Source organism: Hippoglossus stenolepis, chromosome 12, assembly GCF_022539355.2.
Source record: "Hippoglossus stenolepis isolate QCI-W04-F060 chromosome 12, HSTE1.2, whole genome shotgun sequence".
Lineage (NCBI taxonomy): Eukaryota > Metazoa > Chordata > Actinopteri > Pleuronectiformes > Pleuronectidae > Hippoglossus > Hippoglossus stenolepis.
In genome coordinates this window covers 14,113,213-14,138,175 of record NC_061494.1, presented here as the reverse complement: position 1 = coordinate 14,138,175, position 24,963 = coordinate 14,113,213, and the positions used below count along the sequence as shown (strand labels likewise).

Genomic DNA, 24,963 nt, shown 5'->3' with positions numbered 1-24,963 from the left:
AGGTGATTAACAGGTGATTAACACAATACATGTACAGTCCATTAATACATTACAGTTTGAAAAAAGTTTCACGTGTCAGCAATTGTTAAACTATTCTAAATACAAGGTAAAATAACCTTCAAAACAATTAAAAAGAAGAAAATAAACAAAACAAATAAGTAAGTATGATAAAAAATAAATACGGCAGCATATATTAATAAAATGCCACAGTGAGCTCATATGATGGCAGCCTGATTTCCATGCTTTTCATGCTCTCCTGACATTTTCTCACCAGTTACCTACAGCAGTGCAAAGTAATTCAGTTGCATTCACTTAAAGTTCTGAACTGAAGTTTTTACAGTTTAAGTTACTTGAGTAATTTATTTTTCCTGCTACTTTATACTCTCTTTTTACTCCACTAGAATTGGAAATATTGCTCTTATTCCATCAGGCTGAACTTTAGTCACAAGTTACTACAATCTGTAGATTAAGACTCTGCATATACGAAACAAATAAGCTTATAGAATGTATTTTTTATTGATTGATTTATTTTATTGAAATTACCCAACATCATGTAAACATACTTATTATCACCCAATACTTTCACCTGTTCCCCTGTACTTGTCTACTTCTTATGAATAATTGTAATTTCTACATCTATCTATCTATCTATCTATCTATCTATCTATCTATCTATCTATCTATCTATCTATCTATCTATCTATCTATCTATCTATCTACGTCAGTGGTTTTTAACCAATCATCTGCCGTCTTTGCTCCACGCCCCCCTCCCGATGCCCTTCATGACAAACACCGCCCACAGTGGGTGCTGCTTTCAAAGACTTATCACAAGCTCGGTTTTCTAAAACACATGTCTGACATGGTTGAGTGTGTTGCTATTTTACTGTAGATTAATAAGATACCTTATCTTATATCTTATTCCATTGGGCTGCATGTATTTTACATATAAAGTTATTACATACACACAATGATCTTATAATATGATATATTGTCACTCAAAATTGTAATATTGTTCAGTGATCACGTGGATTAAATTACAACCACAGTAATGATTGCTGTTGTACGTATTATGTTGTTGTGGTTGGATTAATGTTTTTAACAAGGAGTTTGCTTTGCTTTTATGCTAAAGAACAGCAAAACCACGCAAATCCAGATCATGTATCAAATCATCACGAGTGTTTACCGGCAGATGAAAACTTTTTTTTACATTTCCTATGCTCTCCCCGTCATTTTCTGTGAAGGTGTGTTTTACGACACTTTGTGGAGCATTCGAAGGCGGCACAGGTCCACCCGGCGCTGCTGTGATATTGAGAGGTCAAACATTTGCTACAAGCACCGGGAGCAGAGCAGGTGAGTCCCTGTGATGACTGGACACACTTGTTTACCTGGTTTAAGTCACAATACGACTTATTGAACTAATGTTCTGAGTCCACATGTTCTCCTGGAACGCTAACTGCAGTGCTAGCATGTCAGCTAGCTTGTAAGCTACCTGGCTACCTGAGTTATTGACCCAGTAGGGGTTTGTTTTGACGGTGTGATGAAGCTTCTCTGTCCCGTGTAACTTGTTATTGAGCTTGTTATTGACGTGCAAGGGGATTCAATGTCGTGTTAGTGTCATGTTTGTGTGTCTGTGTGTGTGTGTCTGTGCTCCAGGGTCTGTTAGCTACTCAGGTTAGCCGCCCCGGCTCAGAGGAACCGGAGCAGCTTGTCGTGACTTCTCCAAATCCATGTGTCACGTCATTTTTTGTACACGCTCAGCACCTTACACTGTGACTCATGTGATTCCCATGAATGACTCCCTATCAGCAACTCTAACACCCTTGTTTACAACTGGGTTAACGTTTAGTTTCAGTTTCTCCAATGGTCAAATCAGCTGACCTAAATTCCAACCTGCTGCTCGCCAAAGGTGACATGTAAAAAACTAAAAAGATCATAAAACTGGAATTTAAAAGAAATAAGAGCAATAACCTACAATTATTGAAGGATATATATTGTAAATATGTACTGGAAGTGGCAAGTGTTCTACTGAGTGCCTGGGTTTTCTCTTTTGTCTGATGATGAACAAACTATTATGACAACTAATGTGATATATGGAGGCCATCAGGGCCAATAGTTTTGTTCATTTAAAAAAATTGATTGTTATTGAAAAACCTAAAGTTGAAATATTGTTTTTGAATAATGTATTCAAACTAAGAATTAAGTGTAGGATTTTTTTTTGCAATTCAAATATCAGTTTGGTTAAATTATGGAATTATTTTGAATATGATTTTTCAAAATTAACTGACATGCTAGAAATAAATCAGTTCATAAAGAAAGTCACTGGCACAAATGGCGAACATTCACAACCTACGATCTGAGCACATTAATGGGGTGGTACCGACCTGGGCGAGACACTTGGCGTGTGATATAATTTGGCCAATCAGCAAAGCCATCTAATGGGTAATCATTGTGTTGGTTTATGAACGTGGCATTGATTCACATCATTAAGGTAGATCAAGTACATTTAGTACATTTTTACAACATTTACAAAACTGTCATATCACCTGCACCTAATTGGCTATTTAACCAAAAGTAGAAATCTTTCTTTTTCTTTGCACTAAGTGGTGGTATGTTTGACTTATAAAAAAAAAAACCACAAATATTGACCTACAGTTCGAAGAGTTTCATTTTTAGTACAGTTTTCCCGTATCTCGTACTCGCAGCCACAACTGATACGGGACGTTTGAGATAAGCCTCCTGGGTGGTGGATACTCCCAAGAACAATTTGATAACAAATTTCTTTATGTGTCATAATATGAATAACGTATCAGACACTTCACAGCACATCCTTTATTTTAGCTTAAAGCACCGAGAGGCAGGACATGCTGATGGAGACTAAACCTGAACAACTGGTCTGTCTGGAGTAATTTTCTCAGATAAGTGTTCAGTGTATGTTGTAGCTTGTATGTTGTTTAGTGGTTGGGCTGGGGGCTTTGCTTCAATACAGCACTTTACTGTACTGCAGCACAGTGATGAATTGAGCAGAGGTGGGGGCTTAGTTGTGCAGCAAAGGTTTTTTAATTATAAAAATTACCTCTAGTGCTGGGACTCATCAAATATCTGAGAGATGTTGTGTTGATGAGATATGTTTTCCTTTAAATTAAAAAGGTTTATAGAAACATATACTGTCAAAGGAAATAATCAAAACGGTATTATTAATTAAACATTGGTGTCATTGATCATAGAAAGCCACGATGTCCGGAGAACTGTCCCTCAACATAAACATCAAGGAGCCACGATGGGACCAAGGCACATTCATGGGGCGCGCCAAGCACTTCTTCATGGTCACAGATCCAAGGACCGTCCTGCTGTCCTCCGAGACCCTGGATGAGGCCAAAGTGATCGTGGAGGACTACAGGTAGAGTGTCAGGAGGTAGAGGATGGGGTGGGAGTGTAAAGGATTATGTTAGGGTGAGTTTGTTGGTGTGAGGCATGGATAGAAATGAGCACAGGTAAAAATAGCAGTGTTCCTTCTTTAATGGGGTAATATGACTCAAAATGAGAATGTCATATTTTGTGTTGATATGTTTGTTTCACGTGTAAGTAAGAATTTCTAAATGTATCTAAAACTGAGAAGGTAACACTGGTTGTTGACAAATACATTAGTAAAACTCCCTTATCTGGTCTTTGTCCTGTGAAGGAAAGACTCAGTCTCTCCACCTTCTTGCCTTTTTTCAGAGCTGGGAATCCGAAGCCTGGCCTGACGGAGGACGAGCTGTGGAGAGCCAAGTACGTCTACGACTCCGCCTTCCACCCCGACACTGGCGAGAAGATGTTCGTGATCGGGCGGATGTCAGCTCAGGTGCCAATGAACATGTCCATCACAGGCTCCATGCTCACCTTCTACAGGTACAGCTCATGTTTTGCTAAACACAAAAAGCAAGATTTATGAATTAAAATAGAGAAATGGAAATTTGTGATTGGCCAAAATAAAGAATAATTGTGTGTGACAGTTTCCATGTGACTGTAAATTTAACCGTATGGCAGCCTGCAGTGATGCATACAAATCTGAGGTTTTAATCCCTGCAGAGGAAAAATGCTCTTAAAGAATTGAAAATATAACTCTTGATGCTGAAAACTGATAAATCACTGAGCTGCTGAGACGATAGTGAAGCCATGTGATAATGTTGTAAATTTTTTTTTTTATATTTCACTGATAAATGTATTATTTAGTGAATTTTATAGCAATGTGCACTGCTGTAAACCAGGGGGTGCTAAAGTCTGAAGTTTCTGTTTCAGTTTTAGTTTCATTATATGTAAAGTTGGCACAACAAAGGAACCACGATAAGTTAGAGATAAGATGATTTATCTGAGGAGAGAATAAACTAAATACTTTTACACACATTACATCAGAGATAAGTTTTTATCTAAATCAAAATCTCAATGTGAAAGTATAAATACAATATGTTTCTCCAACAGGGATGAGGGTTATGTGGGTGGTTATGTGCTGAATAAATTTGTGACTTGTCGTACTGAATAACATTATAGAGTAAATCTCAGTTCACGTCTCGGTCAATATCACCAAAATGTTATGTAATTACAAAAATGTTTTTTTAGCCCAAGTGTAAGATGAATTTTGAATAATAACTGTGTGACATTTTATATAAAAGAAACAACTGCAAAAAAAGTCAATACAGCCTTGACTTTTACTCTCATTTTTAGATATTCTTATGTCCACCCTGATAAAGCATCTTCAGGGTATTTCAATAGAACTGCTTGTGATTTCTATCTCTGTGGTGTTAAATGTAACACTACAGTTTTGACTGAACATAGTGTGAAATCTCACTTCCTCAACGTTCCCTTGTGTTTGCAGGACTACTCCGGCCGTGGTGTTCTGGCAGTGGGTTAACCAGTCCTTCAACGCTGTCGTCAACTACACTAACCGCAGCGGAGATGCCCCCATCAGCGTGAAGTAGGGAGGACTTCTCACCTCACATCCACTCTAGATCATTCCTGTCCTCCCCCAATACTAATGTCTGTAAGGAGGCTGTGGGAGCTGCCGTCCTCTCCGCTACCCTCACAGCGGTACTACGTTCCACTGTTAAGCATGTTCAGCCCCATGTGACCATGCACTCATGTTGACATAGGTTAAATGATCCCTGTTGATGTCAGGCCAACTTGCATTGTCTTCTCATTCTGCTAGAATTTGCACCTTTCAGATGCTGCAGAAATACATCAAATGCATGCGTTCAGGACATGCAATTGCATAATCATGGATTTAGCATGTCAGTGAGGACAAATGTCCCAGTGCCTTCCTCTGCTTCTGTTCCTGTATGTTCTTGTTTATTGAGCTTTGCATATTGATACATAGCATGAATTTGCACCGCAACTGAGACGACTATTATGTTAAATATTAAAGTATTGACCGACTCAAGTGTGACCGACAGATTACCAGCTGCAGTCCTCATGTGCTGTGGCAGAAGAGAGCTACTCATGACGTGTTAAAAGGTGAAAATTCTAAAAGAGGAAGTTGGTTATTAACGTATGTTTCTGATGCATCCGTCTCCTCGCAGTCAGCTCGGCGCAGCCTACGTCAGTGCTACTACTGGTGCTGTAGTCACTGCCTTGGGATTCAAGTCTCTAGCTAAGGTAATAATGCCTGCGGCTCCAGTGAATCAACACATCGAGTGATGTGTAACTGAGATACAGACACACTGATCCGTCTATATTAGTGCAGCAATGTTATACTGTTTTTCTGACCGTGTCTCTTTTTCAACCCCGTCTTTGCAGCGTCTCCCTCCAATCGTCAGCCGGTTTGTCCCCTTCGCTGCTGTTGCTGCTGCTAACTGTATCAATATTCCCTTCATGAGACAGAGGTAAGAGCTCCAACATAAAGCTTTCAGTAGCTTTTAGAGATTGTGACAGCTGCTCTACATAACTTTTGTTTTTGCTTCTACCAGGGAGTTGAAGTACGGTATCCCTGTGACTGATGAGAATGGAAACAGGTTAGGAGAGTCCCCCAGCGCTGCCAAGCAGGCCATTGTGCAGGTGGTGGTTTCGAGGATCGGAATGGCAGTGCCAGCAATGGGTAAATCATCTACTGATTCGATAAAGCAGCTGTTATCAATATTTTCATGATGACAATCGGCTGCTCCCTTCAGCTTTATTGAGCTTTACAGGGAAGTTTAGCTCTGTTAAGCTGCCCAGCCCACAACCTATCAGTTTTGGTTCACTCTCAGTTCCTGACTGCCTCAGCAGAAAACATATCTTTCCAGTGAATTCACTTCAAAGCCCCAGTGCATACTTCCTGCTCAGCACCCAACAGCAGACAGACAGAGTTGGGGAGTAGCTTGTGAACATAGTGGAGCATTTATCGAAACCAATCATCAGCTGACTCATCCTGAAACAAACTGTTGGTGCGAAAGTTGAAAAATAACTTGTTATCGCAAAAGTCTGAAATGTATCTTCTTCTTTGCTTTTGTTCATGAAGCAAAACACTTCACATTCTTTGTTGTTATTTTCTCACAGCCATCCCTCCGGTTATAATGAATGCTCTGGAGAAGAAAGCTTTCATGAAGGTGAGCAGACTGCATGTATGACTGTCAAATATGTTTGTTTTTGTCTGTGGTTTTACTGGTTGTGCTGGTGTCCGTGCTTGTTACGCTGATGAATGAGTCATGTCACATGCCACATGAGACACAGTCCTGTGTTTTATCTCCCTGCAGCGGTTCCCAATTCTAAATGCTCCAATCCAGGTGGGGCTGGTCGGCCTGTGGTAAGTTATTTGCACCAGCACTATCTATGGTGATGTTTTTATATGGACTCAAGAATCTGTAACTAACAAACCATCCCTCTCTACATCTTATTTTCAGCCTGGTGTTTGCAACTCCTCTGTGCTGCGCCCTGTTCCCACAGAAAAGGTAACGACAGCCTCTTTCACATCACTCTCATTGATACCTGTGTGTGTGTGTGTGTGTGTGTGTGTGTGTGTGTGTGTGTGTGTGTGTGTGTGTGTGTGTGTGTGTGTGTGTTAACTAAACCGTTGCAGCAAATCAAACTTGTTCAATAATCCCTCTGTAGCTCAATGAGCGTAAGCAGCCTGGAGGCAGACCTGCAGGAGAGGATACACCAGACCAGTCCCCACACCACCACCGTCTACTTCAACAAGGGCCTGTAGGACCAGCCAACACATCTCCACACACATACACGAGACACGCAGACACGCACACATATATGCACATGTCAGCTGTCCTGCGGGCACAAGTGGGAGGGCAATACAAAATGAATATATGCATTTTTTTTTTGTTGTTGTTGGTTTGTGTAACTGGTGTATTTTTGTTTTTAAAAAATTTGACTGCACGGAGCTGCTCCAAGTGTAAGAGCGGAGGCTGACAATTATTTCGGAGGATTCACTGAAGGGAAAAAACTTTGAGAAGGATCATGACAGAAAGTTCTCTCTGTACATAGATGACACTCCGTAGAAAAGATGACACTCCGTAGAAAAGACAAACTGACTCCTTTATAAAACAGTGTCGTGTTTTCTGTCTTTGTTTAGTCGAAACTGCCTCGTCACTGGTGGCACTCGCTGATTCATGTTTGACTCACTTATATATCATGTCGCATTCAGGTTTGTACCAGTCCTATGATCTCACTCCAGTTTAAAATGAAGACTTGTGCTTGTGAGTCACATATGTAACGTAAATATTACGATTGTTGTAAGGTGGTGCAACTTTTTCGCTTTTCCAGTTCTTCCCTCGACATCGTCACATTATTCTTTTGTGATATTATAGCTTATTAGACACTACCCATGTTTTGTTTGAATTGCTGCAGTTACACTGGAACAAAAGTTGTGTTAATCGGCCCTGAATAGTTCAACCTTCGATGAATAAGTTCCTCTTTTGTTGTGCTCTGCTTCCTTGTTAACCGTTGCACCTTCTTAACTCTGTTCATCTCTCCTTCAAGTGTACTTATGCTCCTCCGTTCTCTTAGACCAGGCAATGAGGTGCTAGGTACATGTGGCACATGTGTAGGAATCATATGACAAAAGCTTAGTAGAGTGCGTCAGAGAATCTGATGTGGTGATCTGTCAGCGTAAACGTGCTGTTTCCATGGCAGCCTGTTTCTGAAGGCCTTTAATTATTTGAGATCACTATATGAAATAGTGCAGTTGCTAACTGTAGTAGCATATTGATGAGGTCTTTGATTGCTGTAGGCGATGTTTGCTGGTTGTGTTAGCTGGAGAGGAATGTCCTATGTTGTGTCATTGTTTCGTCGCCAAGAAAAAAATTTGATCATCAGACCATAGACGATGTGTCGCTGCAATAATGCAACTTAGACTCCAGTTTATTGGATTTATTGTTGGAAATACAGGGTTATTATGTGCAGCAAACAGCCAGCCATCTGCACTGGAGCCACTGATGTTCCATTGTACCAAATGAACGTAGCTAGTGTTGTGTGACGGAGTCAAAATATTGAATACTTATAATATCCAGGTCGTGTGTGTGTGTGTGCGCACAGTATTTGTTGAAGCTTTGTCGTTGACAGTTTGGTCGTTGACAGTTTGGCAAGTTTCCGCTTCTCTGATCAAACTCATTGACGTTGTTGACCAAGCTCTCAAACACAAACACACAGCTGTCCGCCGGGATTAGATAGTGAGGACCTATCAGCTCAGTTTATTCCAGTGCTGTCTGTCTGACTGATGTAATACGTATATTTTTCTTGGATGTATTTATAGAAAATATCTATAGTATATATATATGATGTATAATGTATGGAGCACATATGCATGAGGGATTTTAGAGATTTTATCGTGAAGGTGTGCCTCTGTTCGCAAATCCACCAGATGGCCCCATATATGCATCAGAAACCATGTCAGCTGCTTGTGCTCTAGAGCTAATGAGCTCTCACTTTAGCTGAATGAGAACAGGCACAGATCACCGACTATGATTCACTGTTTGTGTAAAGTGTTGTTTCATGTACAGAAGAAAAACTGAACCCAACAGTACGATTGTACAAGTCGAGCTCATCCTTTAATTCATCACCATTTAGCGTCACGCGAGTCCCTTGAGTTTGTTTCTGAAATTTGAGGTTGAACATTACAATAACAGGATTGTAGCAACTGCCAAAACAGTTGCATCTTGAAATACGTGATGATTGTGTTTATGTGTGATCCTGTAATTCAGTGGTTTCAATCCCGAATGAAGTCGTTACCACCCACAGATTCCTCTCCTGGAACAGTCTTCATATAACTCCAAACTTCTGTAGGAGAAGGATTTCTTTGTATTACTTTAACATGGAGTGCATCACATTTTCCAATCGCACTCTTCTTCCAGCTGCTCTTTTCATATTAACATTTAAACCTGGAGCAACAATCACACTGTCTCTGTATCGTTCATGTGAACGGATGTTGGTAACTGTCTGAATCTCTCTTCACCTTCTGTAACACCGACTGGTGCTGCTGCAGGACAGTGTTTCAGTGACGACACCATTAATTCATTTGGGTTTCTGTGCTTAATGTCTCCATTGTGTTGTTTGGGGTGTTTTTACTGCTGAGGGCAAAACTGCACTATATAACCTTTGCTGTGCTGCTGTAGTAACTCTATGCATTTGTGTTGCGATTTAAAAAGAAGAAAAAAAAAAGCTTTTTAAAATATATATCGAAAATTGTATTTGTTTATCGGGCTGGTTAATGTTGAATGAGTCCCGTTACTGCAAATTCATTCTTCAGCTATTAGCTCAGTTTCTGCTGTTTTCTGTTATTTTCTGCTTTTTGAATTGTGACGCGCAAATGTCAAGAACAAACCTGGACGGTTGTCGTGAGCGTTTAAACCCACACGTGTGTCTCAGCTTGTCGCATTCGTAGATCGAGCCAAAGATGAGACGGGTAAGAATTGTACAGGATTGAGGAGTGTGGAGCTTTTTAATGTTTTCGCTTCAGCTTTATTGTACCGACCTGATACTGATCAAAAACATGTGGGTTTTTTTCACAGAAGTGAACCTCGGTGCAAAATCATTTTTCAACAACATTAAAATACATCGGCATCAACACAAAGTTTACAGATATAAATCTCAATAGGCATCAATTTTATTGACATCACAATAAATCTGACTTTATTACACATTTATAATTTTGGTTGTGCATGTCATGAAAAAGAAAAATGTAATCTTTGCTAACTGAAAGCCAATGTAAAGACAATCTGTGACACTCACGAATGTTTCTTGTTATTTCATGTTCATACGTCTCATCAATATTGGATCAGTGTTTCCTCTTTATTTTGTATTGTGTTGACGTGACATGCATTTTACTTTGAACAACTGAATAAAAAGTGTAACATTCATGTTTGAACTCTCCTCTTATTGAGATGCACTAATATTGTATGTAATATATATTTTTTAATTATAATATTGCCTTCAACTCCCAAGTGAATGTTACTGTAGGAACATTCTTGTATGTCTAGTTGATGCCAAAGTGAAACAGGGTGATCAGATAAAACAGCCGTTGGCTCCAGCGGGAAACCAAAAAAAAGGATTTAAATCTGATGTCTATGTTCTGTTTTTAGATGTGTGACGATAAAATAATTCACAGGGTTGTTTATTACCGACATGTTCGGACTCATCCAGCTTTGAACAGTAAATGAGAACTTTCCCTCAGTTTTCAGCCTCAGTGTGTGGCAATCTATTTCTGTAGATGTAGTCAATTCAAAACTTGAGTAGGGGTCAGATTTATATACTAGAAAATCTGTGTTCAGAATACAACCTGGTTTTGCACATAAAAACGAGCACAGTGAAGATATGGTGATGAGGTTCTTTATTGATTTTTATCTTCTGCTGCTAGTACACACACGTTCAGAAATACACAATCTCTAACACACACACATAAGCGACACCTGCTTCAGGCAGCACAAACTCTCCTCCACATGGTGACAGAGGCTGAACATTTGTGTGTTTGGGCATCAAACCTGCTCCTCTCAATGCTGAGTTTAGAGTCAGGTTGTCATTATTACGCACGCGTGGACACACACCTGTCAACCATGTTTGAGGCACATTTATGCACCTGAGCAGGAGAAGCAAACAAAACAACAGGAAGCGTGAAAGATATTATTTATATAGACTGAATTATATCTAGATGGAAGATTTCAAGTGAACTTGTATGTAATGGACGTTGTACCTGAATGAAAACGCTGCCTTTAAATCCCCCTCCCTACCTGTTCGTAATACCCGTTTTAAAGAAACTAACTTCTTAGGTGTCTTCGGAGGTAAAGAGAGATACTCTTTTATTACTAGCTCTGTATTTCACAGCTCTGGTTTTGTAAACGACAGTAAATTAATGTGACATTACACAACACAAACATACGTTAAAGTCATTGTAAAAATCATACTTCAGTGATGGGTGGACTCGGCACTTAAAATGTTAATATTCCTCTAGATCTAAATCCAGCCTGCTCTTTGAAGAATTTATTCCGCTGGAACAATTTTCTTGACGGCCTCCAACACCTCTGCAGCGTTCACCTTGTTTCCAAACTCCTTCTCACGGTGTTCCAGGAGAATCCCCTGCAAAACACAACAAGCAGTTAAAATACAGACGCTTAGTGAAGCTCTACTGAGCCGAATCGTATCTCAGTCCAGGTGTGTGCGGCGCTACCTGGTCTCCTGGCCCAATGACAAACACCCCCCCCAGAATGAAGCCCTCTCCGTTCATGTTGCCCTGGTAACCGGACCTCCAGGCCCGCATGAAGTTCTGCCACACGCCGAGGCGAATGAACCCCACACCCCCCATCTTCCTCTGCAGCGGACCGTAGAAGAGTTTCTGTAATCACAAGGTTTCAGTTCAGAAAAGGACAATATAAGATGAACATAATTTGTTTCTATTTTTGAATTCACAACATGATTCTTTATCACCCCAACCTAGCAGCAGATAAATACAGGGATGCAGAGGGGTCACTTAAAATCTCATTTTTAAAATATAGATATGCAACTTTTTTTCATTCCCCAGTAATAACTTATGATAAATAATCTATTACTCGTAGAAAGACTATTAAAACGATGTAGAGGGCTCAGTTAAGACTCTAATGGTCATAACATGTTCCACTAATGGACTGGAAGATCCACAACTAAGTTTTTAACCTCAATAGAGATTAAATTGTTTAGCCAAGAAAATTGGTGATAAATCAGTTGATTGTTTAGGTCATTTTTTAAAGCCTAAACAAATGCAAACAAAATTCTCAGTTCTTCTAAATATTTTCTTTTACAAAAGTTGTTTTGGTTTTGTTCAAACTTTCCACTATCAACTTGGTTTTGGTTAGTTGGTCAGACACAACAAGTAGTTTGAATATGCAAACCTGGGCTTAACAGTAGAGCAGTGTTCTACAAGCACAAATGAGGCTGAAACTATCTGAGGTCTGACTGTCTACGACGTGGTCGGTAGAAACTTGATGAAGGATAGCGTGAGAATTAGGCAAATACAGCTGCACATCTATACAATGCAGCAACGCAGCAAAACATCTCTCTTATGTTTCTATGAGAAATGTAAAACAGTTTTGGCTCATTATGAAACTGTGGAAGGACAAGATCCGATGCTGTCTGCTACCATTTCATCTACGTAGATGTCCCCAGCGAAGTGCGGTCGGAAGTCCTGGATCTCTGAGCCGACGTTCTCCTTCATCACGGCGACCAGAGGGACCCCGAGCTCTTCCAGCTGGGGCTTCAGAGAGGACAGCTCAGAGGCCTCCTACAGAGAGAGAGAGAGAGAGAGAGAGAGAGAGAGAGAGAGAGAGAGAGATAATACCATCAGAGAAGATGTGACGTAAATAGACTCTGAATAAAAGCTCAGAACCATGTGCGATCACCTCTCTGCACAAAAATCATCCAGGCCGTCGTACGGCCATGACCACGGCCCCGTTCTTCTCCCACAGGCTCTTTGCTTTGATGACTGTGGCGTCTGCAGACAAAACAAGAACAAACTGTTTCGAAAACATGTTCCTCTTCAATAAAGTAACTCAAATTTTTTCACATCTGCAAGAACTCATTAAAACTTATATGTGGAAGATAGAAGATGTGGCCTTCAAAAGGAGAAAAAGACCATGTTCATGGTCACAGGGAACATGTATGTGTTGAACACGCTTGTGAAGAATAACACAGGACCTTCAGCTTCAGGCTAAGGGATCTAATCTGTACAACCAGCTGATTTAAGAAAGCAGCTTAGTCTTACATGCTACACACAACACATCATTCACCACATGTACAAAGCGTGCCCCTCATGCAACAGCAAAGAAAACTATGAATGGCCGATTCTTGTGCTGATGTTCTGTTAATTCCTAACGGGTTCATGGGTTGTTAAGAAAAAACAAGATTAACGTAGGGGGACATAATTAAAACGGCCAATCAGAGAGCCCGCCTACCATCTACGGTGGAGCGCAGGTCAGCATCTTCCAGGTGCTCCAGCGATGCCATGGCAACTTTAGGCAGACACAAATCAGTGTTGGCCAGGAAGATCCCGGCCAGGGCGGCTCCGACAGCCCCCAGACCCAGAGACCACATCCCCATCTCAATCAGATCCCCCTCCAGCCCAGAGGAAAACACTGCAGCACAGACAGCGAAATACATCAGAAATGCATAAACTTTATTATATAACCTTCTTCTTAATGTTACAAAGTGCTTTACACAATGAGAATAAAAGGATAAAACATGAGCAGACAAGATAAAATAAAATAGATAGAATAATTTAATTTAATAGGATTAGTCTGTGTAAATAAGAATCAATCATTTGTAAAAGCTTTCATAAACAGAAAAGTTTGAAGAAGGGATTTAAGAGAAGCTAGATGATGAAACGAATTCAGTAAAAAAGACACATTTGCAGATTTTATCTTGAGCAAAGTCATCAGCAACTTCTTCTTTTCACTGTGACATTTTCATTTATTCAATTATCTAACAGGAAATTACTCCAAGATTCAAATATATTCAGTTTACTGTCGCATAACACCAAGAAAATCAGCAAATATTTATTTTGGCCTTAATGAAGTGGTTTCAGCACAGTCATGCTTTGTTGATTAGACTCTAGCCTGAAGTTAAAAGTTACTGTTTATGCGATGTAATCTTGCAAACTGTATTTGTTTGGGTTGTGACAGAGAACACGTATCAGTCCAACGCTGCATGTCCTTGCCTGGAGAGGGCTTGTTTGGCTCAGGACTGGATTTGGCTCTACTTTGGTGAGACAGAGCAGAGTGGGTTCTCAAAATATGGGGCCTGGCTGTGGCGGAGGACTGGCGGCTCAGGGTAAGGCTGCCCAGAGAGAGGTGCATGGAGACAGACCACCTCACAGATGGGGAGCATCTAGACAGAGCCAACATCTGGACCCGGAAAAAAGCCTGACTATACACCCCCCCCTCAAGATTTCACTGAAAGACAGAAACACACAACGTCTTGTCTATGAAAGTTAAACCGGCCGTGCCATGCCAGAAAACAAACATCCCACCTGTACTGCAGCCCATCTTTCAAAAAGCCCACATTGGATTGCATGGATTAATTCAAGATGACACTGTTGGACCAGGTTTATTATATATATAAGATAACAGTTATTGCCCTGCAGAGCGTGCGATGTTCAGATGAGAGCCCGATAAAGCTGAAAATGTGTGGTTGACAGTTTCAGTGCAACAGTTCTCTTACTTGCAAATAAACTTTCCGTTCTTCAACCCCAAGTTCTCTTTTTTGTCAAGTAATTACATCGACACAGAAAATGAACTGAAACTCAAAGGTAGGAGAATAAGACACACAGAAAGCCATTCACACGGTGCACTATTAAACACGACCAGTTTTGCAGATATTACACAAGACGAAAACCGACAATATGTTTGACAAAGATCAAATCTATCTTTTAAGAGTAGAAATAATTTATACTAACTTTTCTCTGTTTCCAAAGTGTGAAGAAAATACTCTCTCGCCTGAGACTTGTCTCATAAATCCCCAAATGGTTTTGAAAACGGACAATTTGCAAAGTGGGAGGACGAAGAGCTGAAAAAATGCAAACAACAGAGAAAGAGAGAGAGATAGAGATAACCACCCCCACCCCGTTCCGTTCTATGTGGTGAGCTTAACTTTTCTCTGTCAGGACAACAAAAAGAAAAATTGGACAGCTCAATTTTATGGTTTTAGGACAAGAATATGCATATACAAGATGTTTTAGGTTAAATGTTTTTTACTTTTCTAATATAATAATTTACAATTTGTTGACTATTTGCACAGCCTTCATATCTATGAACCCTTTAAATCTTGTGGCAAACATTGTGGAAAATCTGCTAAAACTAGGATTGGAGGAGAATAATTATTTAATTACAAAAAGAAGGGAAATAATTAATAAAATGACAGGGATTCATTTGATAAATTAATAAGTGAAGGGCTCTCCTCTGATATTTGATCTGATCTGGTCACGTGAGAAACCTGTGGAAAGCACATTTTACTATCAAATGAATGTGGGCTAAGCTGGTGTGAACCTTCTGTCTCTCTGTGACTTTGACTGCTAATACCTCATCTGACTAAACAGTCTAACCTGTGATCCTTCAGTTATTGTAATAAACTAAACAGCAGTGATTCGTACCTTTGATACATGAGCTGTTATTTGGTTTATTAGTAATCCAGCAGAACTCTATCTCGCTGATTGAAAACAGTAAAGCCTTATCTGAGCTGTAAAGGTGAGGTGGTGACAACACTGACCGGACATCCCACAGGAGACAGGTGATGACCTTGATTCGATCGATACGTGATGTATGACTTTACCTGCAGTTAAAGCTGTGATCGAATATATATCTAGATAAATATTATGATCAGGGGCCTCAGGATGAAGATGATTACATAATAAACACACACTGTCGGTGCCCTGCAGAGCTTACAGAGTTACTGTCAGTGCTGCGGGACAGACGGAGGCTACATTAGCATTTAGCTAACTGTGAGCCCTGTGTTCAGCGGCTAACGGGGCTCGCTGCAGCAGGCGAGTCTGTGCAGAAGCTGTCGACAGGTGGTTAATGGATCAGTTTTGTGATGGAGACTCACTCACCTCAGGCAACGAAGCTGCAGCGATCCGATCACACGCAGGAGTGTGAAACGATCCAGAGACAGGGAGCAGGGAAACTAATCAAACAAGATCGACCGGTTGGTACAAGAGAGTGCATTCAAGTGCCGTCGGAATAATCGTAAAAATGTGCTCCCGACAAGTTTTTTAAAAACTGAAAGTAAATAAATGAAAAAATAAATAACAAAGAGAGAAATCAGGTATATATGGACAACACATAGAATGGAGTGTGTGCATATAGAGTAGTGAGATATCTAAGTGTAGAAATTCAAGAAAAGGAAATTATAATAATAGCAATACTACTACTTCTATTACTACTACTACTACTACAAATAATAATAATAACTAGGGCTACGTTGTAGCACTAACGGGCCCGAGCACAGGCATTTTGAAGCCTGTTGCGGTTAGTGGAGAGAGCGATCAATAGGGCCTCCCACCGTTCGGTGCTCGGGCCCTAATTAGTTGCTTTTAATTGATAAGTGGTTTTACATCATTATAGACAGTAAAATAGTAAAGTAAACCCTCTATAATTACGATAATTGCTCCTATATATATGTTGATATGTATGTATATATGTGCTTTTTTCAAAGTTATAGATCGTGTGTGTGTGTGTTTTTGTGTTATAGATTCTGTCAGTACATTTCCATAGATATGTTCCCTGCACTAATAGTTTGTTTTAATGGTGTAGTTCATTTGTGCATCGCTCCAGAGAACGAAGTTGCCCTGTGAACTTCAGGAAGCCATAATGAAATGGGAGTAACTTCTCCCATTTCATGGGGATCATCTGGGATGACGCAACAATTACAGTATTATGTACTATCATACTTATCATACTTAAATCATACTTAAAAAAAAAAAAAAAGCCAGCCTTCAAGGGATAATGTCGTCGTCTCTTAGCCAGAGCCCAGTCAGAAGATTATACATTGTGTGTGACAGCCTCTTTCATAAAAACCATCGCCTAATAGACAAAACAGTAAATCACGCACATACAAAAGGGCCCAAATGCCTTGATGATGATCATCTGCCTCCGGAGCCAGATGATCCCATGTGCTGCTGCGACTGTGTGATATCTACCAGTACGGTTGCTGCTGTGACTGTGAAGATCTGGACGAGGCCTTTAACAGGTTAGAAGAAGTATGACCTTTAATGAGACACAAAAGGGTCACAAGGTGATTTACAGACATCAAATACAATTTAGATGCAATTCTCAATATCATATTTTAGCCATAATTGTTCCAAAAGCTAAAAAAATTACTTGTTAGAATAAAACCATGTAAATAACCATGCATGGTGATTATGACAGATGAGTGACAGCATCAGTTGCAGCAGGTCAGTTTACAGCACCACAGGAAACATTGCACATGGGAGATTTTTTGTGAACAAGCTCAGCTAAAATATCCTTTGGGATAATGGGGGTCACATATCTCTGACTCGGTTATTTTGGGCATCAAGGACTCAAAGGTTTTGGAATCCCTGCTTTAGTACAATAAACTTCAGGCCGAGTGAAGAAATGTCCCAGGGCCCCAGATCCTTCTGAGACTTCATGACTTCAAGTTGCAATGTATTTAATCATAAATTCATTTTATTTTATCCATTTATTTATCTTTTTACAGTTTATTTAAAACCAAACACGTGTGACATCACACCAAAGCACAATATTAAAATTATAGGGTCTGACCCTTCTAATAAGAAAACAACATGTGATTTTTCCTCATATCATCTTATTAGTTTGATCAATGAAAGTGTATTAGCATCATTCCTAATGAAGTTGTTTTATTTTCAAGTGTTTGTAACTCTGCCTGAATGTGTGCGCTGCAGGTGGCTGAGACACAAACCCCCTCACAGCGGATGTCACTCTCCTGTTCTCGGGGCCCTGATTGACAACCTGGAGATCTCCATGATCCCGGCCCTGGTGCTGCTGCCTCTGCTGCCTCTGCTGCACTACCTGCTGGGCATCATCATCCTGACAGCTCTGCCCAGCCTGGTCCTCTGGTACTACTACGCCACGCACCGCAAAAGGAGACGCACCCTCTTCTTCCTCACTCTGGCTCTGTTCTCTCTGGCCTACATGTATTACCTCTTCATCACAGAGATTCTATCGCGTGGGGACGTCAGCCATCTGCAGCTGTGCACTGTGACTGCTGGGATGATCCTCACCATCGGATCTTTCATTCACACCAAGAGAGGCCCAGGGTTTCACACCACCTCCTATCACAGCCAGAGTAAGGAGGTTAACGAGGACTCTACACATCTTAATGGATCCATCCAATCAGCGGCCTCCTCCTCCTCTCCTCCTGCCCTGACAGAAAAGTGGAGCAGATGCTCTGTGTGCAAAACAATGCGACCCCCGCGGGCCGGACACTGTCGAACCTGTGGATCCTGCGTCAAGCGTCTGGACCACCACTGTGTCTGGTGGGTTGGATTTGATATTATAACATCTTTATACTTCTTTGAATTGTACATTCACACCACATCATGAAAGTGAATATTTAATTATGACAGATTAGATAACTGCCCTGTAATTACACAACAACGTTCATGTCTTGAACTCCTACTGTACCCACTGGTTTCCTCAGGGCCGTGCACAGACATTTTGGGGAGCGGGGGCTCAAGTGAAAAACTCTTTGCATCCAAAGATTGATTTTTAAATGGAAACTGCTCCCAGCAAAAATGTCTTGAAATGGAAACTTGAACTAGAAAACTGGTAAACTGGGATCTGTCTCAGGCCAACCAGGAAGACAGGGTGTCTATTTGTTTGTGAGCTTTATCAGACACTTTCCTGAACTGCATACTGCCAAGAACATTAAAGATGATGATGTCAGTTTTATAAATCTCTTTATACCTCATGCACAGTTTCTGAATTGTTTCATTGTCTGCAATAGACTTACAACCTCAAAGACAAAAGAATAAAATGTATATATATAACTAAAAGTACAAAAGTAACTAAAAAGTAACTAAAAGTACAAAAGTAACTAAAAGTACAAAAGTAACTACAAGTACCAAAGTAACTAAAAAGTACCTAAAAGTACAAAAGTAACTAAAAAGTAACTAAAAGTACAAAAGTAACTAAAAAGTAACTAACAGTACGAAAGTAACTAAAAAGTTACTAAAAGTACGAAAGTAACTAAAAAGTAACTAAAAGTAACAAAGTAACGAAAAGTAACGAAAAGTAACTAAAAGTAACAAAGTAACTAAAAGTAACAAAGTAACGAAAAGTAACGTAAAGTAACGTGAAGTAACGTAAAGTAACGTAACGTAACGTAAAGTAACGTAAAGTAACGTACAGTAACGTAACGTACAGTAACGTAACGTAAAGTAACGTAAAGTAACGTAAAGTAACGTAAAGTAACGTAACGTAGCGTAAAGTAACGTACAGTAACGTAACGTAACTTAAAGTAACGTAACGTAGCGTAAAGTAACGTAAAGTAACGTAACGTAACGTAACCTAAAGTAATTGTTTTATTTTTCCACTTTATAGATGTTTTTTTTTTCATTATAAACTCATTATTAATCTTTCCTCCCTCCTCTTTTATAACGTGCTTTTCAAATGAAAATGGGCCAATGGTTTATTTGTAACGAGAACAACTTTTTTCTTAAAACAAAATACTTTTTTATGCTTTAATCTTGCACTCATCATTTCTTTGTTTTCACAGCTCAGCACTTTGCTTCACGTGTGCGTGGTACAGCAGCATTGTAACAGGTGGACTGCTTTACCTCTTAGTGGTGCAAGTTATAAATATCAGCTTCAACGTGACGGAGCGGGAGGCTCAGCTGGCTCTGAGGAACAAAACGGGCCAGAGCCGCCTGTGGAGACTCGTCATCGACACAGGAGAGTATTCTCGTGGCTTCTGTCAGAACTGGGTTGAGTTCCTCACCATGACCAAGCGCACGTCTCCGCGTTGCATGCGTTTTGCGCACTGCGGCAAGGATAAACGCTTCACTTCCTGCGTCCGTCACGCGATGTTGATCCTTGCCTGCTAATTGAAAAATGGCCAAAATGGCCACTAAATGCAAAATGGCGGGCTTCCTGTTGCGTTTTTCATTGAGACTTTTTTGTTTGTCTGGTCATGATACACCTGGGCTACGATTTTTGTGAAGATCGGTCAAAGGGCAACCTAGGGGCTGCGTTCCAGGTGGCGCTGTTGAGCCATTTTGCCACACCCATTTCAAATTACTCCAGAATACGTAAATTGTCACCACTTTCTAATTTTCTGCAAAGTTTGGTAAGAATTTGAGCATGTTAAAGCCCTCAAAAAGCCAATTCATTTTGGTCATAATAATAATAATAATAATCCCTACAATTTCAATAGGGCCTCCCACCGTTCGGTGCTCAGGCCCTAATAACATTGATAATAATATAATAGTAATCATAATCATCATCGTCATCGTCATTATCATCATAAAAGTATAGGCTACCTGAGGAAAGTGTGTTAGTTATTAGTGATGTATATATTTACCAGCTTTAGGAAATCCAGGTGGCGAATTTCCCATGCTTGTGAATAAAGAACTTTGTGTTCAGCTCTTACACACGTCTCTTGCAAATGACATGTCCACTTCCTCCCTGTTTCAAACACACCTGGTCCCTTGTCCTCACTCTTCTGCATCATGCAAATAGTCTGTAGAGTAGTTGTGGTGTAGTTTAAACGCCCCAAACACATAAAAACATAGAGTATTTTGTGTACATGAACTCATCGAAGTCGTGACACATGCGTTCACGACTCTAGAAAAAGGGAATTTTCCCGAGGAGCAAGTGAACGCACAGGAAGAGAGCGAGCACGGAGACATAAGAAGACACAGAGACAGGTAATAAACAAACAGAGAAACTTTACATCAGCTGGACATGAACATTATTTTATTATGAGATGTCAAACAGAACAAAACACTGCCTCACTCCAGCTGTTTATCCTCCATCATGTCATCACATCTCTGTCTTGTTTTGAGGTGATGAGTTGGTGTGTTGACATCAGAGCTGTGTCTCTCATCAGAGTTTTAGAAACAGATCTTCATTAAAACACACGAAACACCATCACACATCCAAGCCCAGGTTTGCAGACAGTGGACGATAAACTTTTAAAGAGGCACATTTCAGTTGTTGCTTTGCTTAAAGGGATAGTTCACCCAAAAATGAAAATTCACTTATTATGCCGATGGAGGGGTGGGTGAAGTGTTGGAGTCCACAAAACACTTTAGGAGTTTCAGGGGTAAACAGAGTTGCAGCCATATCCAATATAATTGAAGTTAATGGTGACCACTTCTTACACCGTGTTTTTAGCCTAAACTTCCACTGATATCCTTCTCCAGAGCCGCGTTCACTCGTGGATCACAGCTGTAATTTAGACACTAAAACATTTTCCTTTTTATATTTTTTTTATTTTTATACATTTGAAGAATCGGTCACCATTAACTTCAATTGTATTGGATTTGGCTGCAACGCTGTTTACCACTGAAACTGCAAATGCTTTTTCTGGACTCAAACACTTCCCACCGCATAGTGGTGAGTAGTTCATTTAAATTTTTTGGTGAACTATCCCTTTGAGACACCCTGAAACCAACAGCAGCTAAAACACATTGAGATTATGCAGCTGCAACATGAGCAGAGTATGTGTTATATGTGCTGTAAGTCATGGTGCAGTGAATCCAGGCTCAGACTGAAAGACACGAATCTGGAAACACTGTAACATGGAACTGGGACTTAAAACAATATCAATAATTATCGCAATATCATTTTTATCAGCAGCAACATAACTGACGTCTGATATAGCTACATTGATATTATTGTTTATGCATTGTGTCAACACATTGAGGAGTTGATTTGAGAGTTTAAAGCCACACCCTTCACTCAGGAGCAAAAACCTGTCTTTAAACTTGAAAAAAAAAAGATGATATTTACTGTGATAATTATCAATATGCATTATTTTATCTTGATATCATTTTTGGCCACATCATCCAGCCCCACTACGACACGATGCCACACTAACAAACGTTCACATTCCGAGCTCTATCTTGTCATGTTGTCTTGTATCTTCCGTGCTGTTTTGAGGACCGCCAGCAGATTCACTTTATCCCCAAACTCCTTCTCGCGGTGCTCCAGTAGAATACCCTGAGGGGGGAAATTAAAAAAAACAATCATACCCCGATAAATCATCCAGATCCACTTGTCAGAAAATATGAATTCTCCCAAACCTGATTTCCTGGTCCAATGACGAAGACTCCACCCAGAACAAGTCCTTCCCCTCTCAGGTTTCCCCTGAAGCCCCTTCGATAAGCCCGCCACAGGTTCCTCCACACACCGACACGCAGGATCATGGAGAGAAACATCCATCGCTCTTGAGGGCCGTAGAAATTTCTCTGTGAGAAAAATATAAAAGCAGCTTATTGGCTTAAATCATGTAACCCCTCCGTGTGTGACTTAATATCTCAAAGGCATGTGTAGGGGAGGGGCTTTACAAAAACAGACCTGCTGATCCACGTAGACCTTCCCAGAGAAGTACTTCTTGAAGCAGTCCAGCTCTTTGCCAAGGTTTTCTTTCACCACGGCAAAAAGTGGGACTTCAAGGTCCTGCAGCTGGGATTTGAGAGAGGACAGCTCAGCGGCCTCCTGCAAAGACAGAGGCACAGACATAATCAAATAGCATGAATCACCAGTGAGGTGAATACAGGGCTCTTGTGATTTCATACCTCTCTGCACAATAATCATCCAGGTCGTCGTAAAACCACGACCACAGCTCCAGTCTTCTCCCACAGGGTTTTGGCTTTGTGTCTTTCGTGGACTAAAGGAAACACAGAACTCGTATCCATCAGATAAAGACGTCCACAGTCAGTGGGTTAATTGCTGTCGTAGATAATCTGAGGTGCCAAATGCTGGGTTTTGATCATCTCAGGGATTAACTTCATTTTAAGTGTTCATGAATGTTATTTGCTTATTTTGTGTCAAACCAATTTAATTATTCGCAGTTCAGTAGGATCAAAAGATGGGTTTACTTTTTTACTAGCTGTTTTTGTAAAATATTTTTCCTGTTTATAATACATAAACAGATCCCCTTCTTATGCACTTCCAGTAGAAGTGATGGGGAACAAAATCCACAGTTCTCACTGCTTGTTTCTGTGGTGTGGCTCACCTCCTCCTGTGGTCTTCAGCTCTGTGTCCTCCAGCACCTCCAGGTTGGCCCATGCTGGTTTGGTCTGGAACCAGTCGGTGATCGAGCTGATGAGCTCTGTGACAAACAGGCCCCAAAACTGCAGCACCTCGGTCACAGTCACCATCACCTTAACTCCACAGGCCACCTGCAGAGAAATCATGTAAAAAACATCAACTATGGAAATTGTTAGTTTCTTATTCCATTCTATTTGTCTGGAGTTTCTTAAACTCAAACTGAAAAGATTTTAAAGCTATTTCACATTGTTCTTCCATCTGACCACTCGACACTCATTCATAATTATAATGGATTAGTTACATGCATAAATTTCCTCAAAAAGAAAAATACCATTAAGATGAAATCGTAAAAGTTTTACGTGTAGAAAAGTGATACTCACCGGACTGTGGCTCGCTGCTGATGTGGAGGAATCTGAAGTTTTCTACCGACCCTTTAAGCCCTCTTAACTCAGATCAGTGCGGCCACAGTGAAAGCCTCGTTTATGTGGACGTAACATGAGAGGAATTTTTCTCTGACTGCTGTGAAACAAGGCTCGTGTTGAGCTGGATCCTCAGTACCAGGTTCAGCATGGTGCAGAGTGCAGTCCTCATCAAAGAGCAATGCCACACCTTGATTTTAAAAGTTTTTACCTTTATTTCATCGGTTATGTTGTGGCAATGTTGTTCAAGCTGTTGATATAATAAAACAGAATCTGTAATTCAGTATTTGAAAGTGATGCCTATCAAGACAATCCCTCTTTCCCCTGATTTTTAGATTAAGTTGATTTCAATTTCTTATTTTAATAATTAAGTATTCCTGTATAAATTTATTGTGACATCAGGTCAGACCCAGTAGCTGCAGACGGCCTGAGAGCTCACTCCAGCTGTCGAGGCTCATAGCAAGACTGCCCCCTGCAGCAGGTTAGTGATATTACACAGCAGACTCACAGCTGACAGTTGTTTTCATTATGAATTAGCTTGAAAACGATTAGTTGATTAATTATGTTGTGTGTAAAATGTTATAATTTTGCAGAGCCTAAGGTTACTTATTCAGCCATCGGGTGTTAAACAATTTTGTAAGAACCTCCTTAAATTCTATGATCTGCTATGAACAGGAAACTGCAACGACACTGTGGTCTCAGACCCCGTAACCAGACTCCATGCCAGGAGCTTTACGCCGTCTAACGTCTAAATAAGTGTGTAGGATGTGTCGGGGATGGTGGTGGAGTTTTGCACTTAAACTTGACTTCTTTACTCTTATTTATGTGTCAGCACGGTTTGCACTTTGTTTATTATTTTGATCAGTTTTGTTCCTCAGGTCCCTTTTGCCTGGGGCCCCCAAAGTCCCTTGAAACACTCCTGCATCAACACACATAGAAAACCTTTTATTCCAGTTTTTTAAAAACACACTGTAGCACTGCCCTCCGTTTATGATCAAAGAAGATGGATTGTGACACTAGAAACTATATATTTTTTCAACTTTGTTGCTATTTATAGATCAAGTCCAACCTCAAAAACATCCTGTCTCCGTTTTATGAGCCTTTTTACCACCAGCAACAGTGGAGATAGCAGCTTTAAAGGAGGAGCCATTGACGAAAACAGAGACTTTAGTCTACATGGTTAGCATTAGCTGACGAGTGAAGTGATTGTCTCACTCCTGCGTATCGTGTGTGATGGAGGCAAATTGCTCGAGTGGTATTGTGGCAATATTTCAGTCATCAGTGACAGATTCACAGAGGAATGTGCTGAGGGTCCAAAATGGGCCAGAATAGAGATGGGATAGGATGACACT

General features: G+C 40.4%; 2 protein-coding genes and 2 pseudogenes across 5 annotated transcripts; 2 read left to right on the top strand and 2 right to left on the bottom strand.

The window, feature by feature from the left end:
* Positions 1–1,218: 1,218 nt before the first annotated feature.
* sfxn3 (sideroflexin 3) lies at positions 1,219–10,316 on the top strand. The gene is made up of 11 exons (XM_035172353.2): positions 1,219–1,350; positions 3,225–3,397; positions 3,718–3,888; positions 4,853–4,951; positions 5,553–5,628; positions 5,770–5,855; positions 5,940–6,067; positions 6,508–6,557; positions 6,705–6,754; positions 6,852–6,899; positions 7,060–10,316. Exons 2-11 carry the CDS (start codon positions 3,234–3,236, stop codon positions 7,154–7,156), a joined length of 969 nt encoding a protein of 322 aa, XP_035028244.1. The 5' UTR covers positions 1,219–1,350; positions 3,225–3,233; the 3' UTR covers positions 7,157–10,316.
* A 453-nt stretch (positions 10,317–10,769) lies between these two features.
* On the bottom strand, positions 10,770–16,144 carry LOC118118880 (peroxiredoxin-like 2A). 4 transcript variants are annotated; one of them, XM_035172354.2, is made up of 7 exons: positions 16,025–16,128; positions 14,138–14,372; positions 13,377–13,556; positions 12,825–12,916; positions 12,566–12,706; positions 11,621–11,785; positions 10,770–11,529 (listed from the first exon to the last, which is right to left on the bottom strand). In XM_035172354.2, the coding sequence occupies exons 2-7, from the start codon at positions 14,322–14,324 to the stop codon at positions 11,434–11,436; spliced, it is 861 nt and encodes a 286-aa protein (XP_035028245.2). In that variant the 5' UTR covers positions 14,325–14,372; positions 16,025–16,128; the 3' UTR covers positions 10,770–11,433. The 4 variants fall into 4 exon arrangements, with proteins under 4 accessions (XP_035028245.2, XP_035028246.2, XP_035028248.1 ...); XM_035172355.2 differs by lacking the exon at positions 16,025–16,128 and adding an exon at positions 14,876–14,982; XM_035172357.1 differs by lacking the exon at positions 14,138–14,372 and having other exon boundaries at positions 16,025–16,144.
* Positions 16,145–16,919: 775 nt separating this feature from the next.
* Positions 16,920–18,611, top strand: LOC118119159 (annotated as a pseudogene).
* Positions 18,612–21,055: 2,444 nt separating this feature from the next.
* LOC118119150 lies at positions 21,056–23,682 on the bottom strand (annotated as a pseudogene).
* Positions 23,683–24,963: the final 1,281 nt, after the last annotated feature.

Coding starts and splice junctions, on each gene's coding strand:
- sfxn3 (XM_035172353.2), top strand. CDS start 3,234: ATGTCCGGAGAACTGTCCCTCAACATAAACATCAAGGAGCCACGATGG. Junction 3,889..4,852: donor TCCATGCTCACCTTCTACAG/GTACAGCTCATG, acceptor TTGTGTTTGCAG/GACTACTCCGGCCGTGGTGT. Junction 6,068..6,507: donor AATGGCAGTGCCAGCAATGG/GTAAATCATCTA, acceptor ATTTTCTCACAG/CCATCCCTCCGGTTATAATG.